Below are 4,448 nucleotides of genomic sequence, written 5' to 3'. Positions count from 1 at the left end.
TGCGATCCGGGCTGGCTGGCTGGATCAGGCAGACGCGCCCTCCAATCAGGCAATGTAGAGGGCCGCCCGCAGTGGCCTCGGAAGAGCGAGCGGCCGCCCGATGACAGCCAGGTGATCGTGTCAGGGAGAGGGAGCCATGGCTTCGTTTAGCGGGGGTCGTGACGGCGCCCCCCCTCAGTCCTGCGCCCGGGGCAAGTGACCCCCCCGCACCACCGGTTGTTACGCCACTGCTTTAGGAAGCCATGAATAATGAGTATCCATTGATCTAAGTGGTATTTGCCATCAAATATTTGGGTATTTTAACAGAAGCATTGGCACTTGCCCAGACATAATTAATGGTCGCCTTCAGGGAAGTCACCATAGAGTCAGATAGGGTGTAGTAAAGAACATGAATTGCTTTATGAGACTGAAATAATGTCTTCATAAATAGTTGATGCCTCTAGTCTTCTATGGCAGTTCTGCAGGCAATTGGGCTCTCAGGTTTCTTAATAATTGGGCGAGTAGTAGTCACCAAACCATATTCATATAGGTGCTTGTTTTAAGGTTCTCCTTTTGATCTGCAAGTTGGATACATTTCTGCAAGTGACAGGTGCACTTTAAAAGCATGAATTATATGTGTATTCTAAGTCCCTTTAAAGCCCAGTTTCACCCAAAACCTCCAAACAAATCACTTGCTGGTTTCTTATATCTGGTGTGAACTCCATTGTGGGGCATCTCCACTAGAAATCCCAGGTCCATACAGATTTTGGGATCAGTACAAAGCCAATGATGGCTTCACAGTTCCCTTGAACTCAATAGGTGAGGTGAAAGTGAAGATTTGTTATGTTATATAAGTATCATTTAGAAATGTTAATTGTGCCTAAGCAGTGCCCTAAAAAATGTTACTTTTGTCTAGAATTACTCCTGAAAAATAACCGTTCATTTGCTGATATGTGAGTGTGCTTACTCACTCCAGTGCCTACAGCCCCATAGCTGTATATGCGCTGTGTGAGATCTGAGGTACTGATGCCTCTAACTGTGCGAGTTTCAGGAGATTTGGTGATGTCACTATTGTGCTGCTTGCTGTCCTCCTTGTTGGAGGCTCTGGCATGAAACAAATGGTTAAAGATCAGCTGTAAGGACTCTACAGGCAATACTGGTGACTAGTCCTTTGCCCTCTGCCTGCCTTTTTTTGGGCACAACTTGCAGAGTTCAGCTTCTTGTTAAAGAGTCCATGTTTTACAAATTTAGGCTATTATCATAACATTGTGAGAGTTACGGAGACGACATAAACCACTGCAAAGAAACCTCTCTAGTGGGTCATAGAGGTTATGTTCAAATGTAATTGTATGCACACTGGGGCAAACTCTTGTTTGTTAGGTAGTTAGGAATGGTTCGTTTAACCTTCGTATTGTTTTTCAAACTCTTGTCTGTTTGTTTTAACCTAAGTGTTATTTTTAGGAGGACCACCACCAGCACAGGCTGCTCAGCGGCAAGGGGTTCCTCCACCCCAACAAAGACCTTCACCCCAAGGACAACAGCTTCAAGGTCTTGGTCCTCAACCATCGCAACATTTACCAAACCTTCCAAGCCCTGGGGCACAACAACGGCAGATGATCCCTCAGCAGCAGCCGCAGCAGCCCCAGCAGATGAGATCACAGCAGGGATCTCCTCGCCAGTCTCATTCCCCTCAAAGGCAACCAAGCCCTCAAAGTGCGCAGTCACCCCAACGTCAGCAGCAGCAGGTTCCTCCTATGCCAGCAGGCCCAAAGCCAATGGGTGTCCAGCCTCCTCAACCCCGCCAACCTGGTCCTCCAAGACAGCCAATCCCTGTAGGCCCTCAGCAGAAGCCACCACCACCAATGCACCAACAACAACAACAAGGCATCCGCCAGCCAGGACAGCAGCCACCACCCCAGCAACGCTCATCAGGACCCGGTGGTCCCCAACAACAGCTTCCTCAACAGCAGCCACCACAGCAACAGCCACCACAGCAGCAACAACCGCCGCAGCGACCTATGACCCAGCAACCCAGGCCCAACCCACAGGGACCTGGGCAGGGTGCGGCACGTCCTGGTGGGCCACAAAAGCCTCAGGTGGCTCAGAAGCCTGGCCAAGAGCTGCCCCCACCCCAGCCGCAGCTTAAGTAAGAGCCCTTGAGGTTCTGGGTGGGCCACACAGGTTTCAGCTTCACGTACTACCTTTTGCATCCCTTTGTTGCATGCCGCTTAGGTAAGGTAGACACAGCTTTCCGTCAAAGACTGGACCACCATGTGGTTTTGCTCATAGTCTTGTGTACACTTATAGTTTGGATCCTGTTGGGTCATAAGGGCAGTTCTCCTTCCCTGGTGGCACGGGGTGCCTAGAACAGTTAGGGTTCATTTTAAGACACAAGGTCTAGTCATTGCTGTTTGGTGGGTTCAGTTGATTTCCCAAGGTTGACTGTGTTCTGTGATTCATACCTCCTCCCTTTTTGAAGGCCTGTAGATGGTGTCTGAGACTTGTGGATATTTAAGTGTGGATGATTATTAATGCATGACTTTAACTGATCATTATTTCTCTCTCCCCTTTCCTTAAAAATCCCTTCTCTTCCTCCCTCTGACAAACCAACATATATAACCCATCTTCCATGTAACTTGTGTCCCACGTCTTCATCTCCTGCACATTCTGTCCTCCTACCTTCTCATGTGCTTCTTTCTATTCTTTCTTTTTTTCTTGCCTAATCCTTTCCATTCTTCTTAATGAAACAACTTTCACTCTCTCAATATTGCTATCTCATTTTCTTTTGCATTCTGCCACCATTCCTTCCTACCACTACACCATCACTGATCATTGTTCTTCAGTAAGTCCCAGTCCCTCACCAACTCCTTCACCCTTGCAGACTCACCAGCTCCACGCTCCAGTCTTAGTCACGACGAGGTGAAGGCCGAAACGATCCGCAACCTGAGGAAATCCTTCGCCAGTCTCTTCTCAGACTGAAGGGGTCTTACGGGGAAAATAATCCCTTCTGAACAAAACAAAAAAAAAGCAACCACCACATCCCACTTCTACCACCCAGCATTGCGGTTGTGTGCATCACCCCTGCTCCCTCACCTGTAATGCACGGCTTAGTCTGCTCCTGACAAAATGCCAATGAAGAGGTAGATATGGAGAGAAGACCAATCATAAAAAATCACAGGAGGAGGAGAGAACTCTAGAGGCTTATAGACCATATATACATAAATAATTTATACATATATATTACCAAATTCCAGAGCAATTATAGAATTATTGGGGTCTTCTCAGACTTTCAAAGACAATGAATGAGTTGAGGGCTGCCACATATGTGGAATATTAAGACGTGCCATCAAGATGACCCTCTACGAGGGAGACTCGTTAGGGCCCGTGATTGTGTGCACAAGTCCTACGTGTGCCAGTCCTCTGTGTATATATATATATGTATACAAAATATATATTCATGGATAGCAGTATATATCAGAAGCTGTAGCGGCAATTTTGTATGTTTGTTTGTTCCCTCTATGACACTGTCACTTCTCTACGCTCTCCTTCCAGCCTCTCTCGGTATCTACCCTCCTGGTTCCGTCATATGGCTTAGTTCTTTTGACACGTGATGTGTTGCCGTGTATTTTCACCGTGGTTCGATTCCCAGATCCTAAGTCTTTTTTTGTGTGGCAGTAACACTATCGTAATGTGTGTAACTTAAAGCTTGCCGTGCGGTACTATCGTGACCTGATCGTTAGTGAGCAAAAACAATGTTCTAAGTATTCAGAGTTTAAAGAAAAAAAAAAGAAGATATATTATATTATGACTATATGAAATAATTTATTCTATTGCCTGTACGGAGCAGGCCCCATGAGAAGTGTGTATAATGTTTGTCAGCGTTTGTGTGAAAATGTGACAGCCCCAAAGGGGCAAGAAAACGTGATTTGTCCAAATAAAATACATCTCTGGAAGCAAAAATGTTTGCACTGTGCTGTGTTTGGGTGGTGGGGCATTACTGATCAGTGTGGACGTCTACAAACTGCAAGTCGCAGCATGCCCCGGCATAGAGCAAAACGGTACAAAAGAGTTTCCCACACTTTCAAGTACACGTTAAAGATAGCCAACATCAAAAACAAGCTAATCTGTTTAACTACTCAGGTTTAAAACAAGAGTTTTAATTACATACATCTGCGTATATACGGGAAGTCACACCGCCACATCAAGGCACCACTAGTAAGTGTGGTCCCTAAATCTACACTATATGAGTGTCCCGACTATAAGACATACTGTGTATAGCAATGCACAAACAGAGAGCATCTGGAGACTGCCCCATCCTCCTAAAAGGTACAGTTTACACACCAGAAGCCAAGAAATTACCATAAAAACAAGGCAACTGAAGACTTCCAGTGTGTGTCTGCATCAAATCACCCCACAAATGGTCTGCCATATTTGTTTTTTGTAGCATAGAGCAGAATTTACTTAACCTC

At 46.0% G+C, this 4,448-nt stretch overlaps 1 protein-coding gene across 1 annotated transcript in view; it reads left to right on the top strand.

Annotated features, from left to right (window-relative positions):
- Positions 1-3,145, top strand: part of LOC108801345 (synapsin-1-like) — a 136,845-nt gene extending 133,700 nt beyond the window's left edge. The window contains exons 13-14 of the mRNA XM_018573271.1: positions 1,441-2,125; positions 2,823-3,145. Of these exons, the coding sequence (XP_018428773.1) occupies positions 1,441-2,125; positions 2,823-2,958 (821 nt within the window). The 3' untranslated portion in view covers positions 2,959-3,145. The remainder of the gene's footprint in view (positions 1-1,440; positions 2,126-2,822) is intronic.
- The last annotated feature ends 1,303 nt before the right edge of the window (positions 3,146-4,448 follow it).

The sequence above is a fragment of the Nanorana parkeri genome, unplaced genomic scaffold (assembly GCF_000935625.1).
Source record: "Nanorana parkeri isolate BGI_ZX_2015 unplaced genomic scaffold, ASM93562v1 scaffold2310, whole genome shotgun sequence".
NCBI classification, from domain to species: domain Eukaryota; kingdom Metazoa; phylum Chordata; class Amphibia; order Anura; family Dicroglossidae; genus Nanorana; species Nanorana parkeri.
This window is presented reverse-complemented; position numbering and strand designations above follow the sequence as displayed.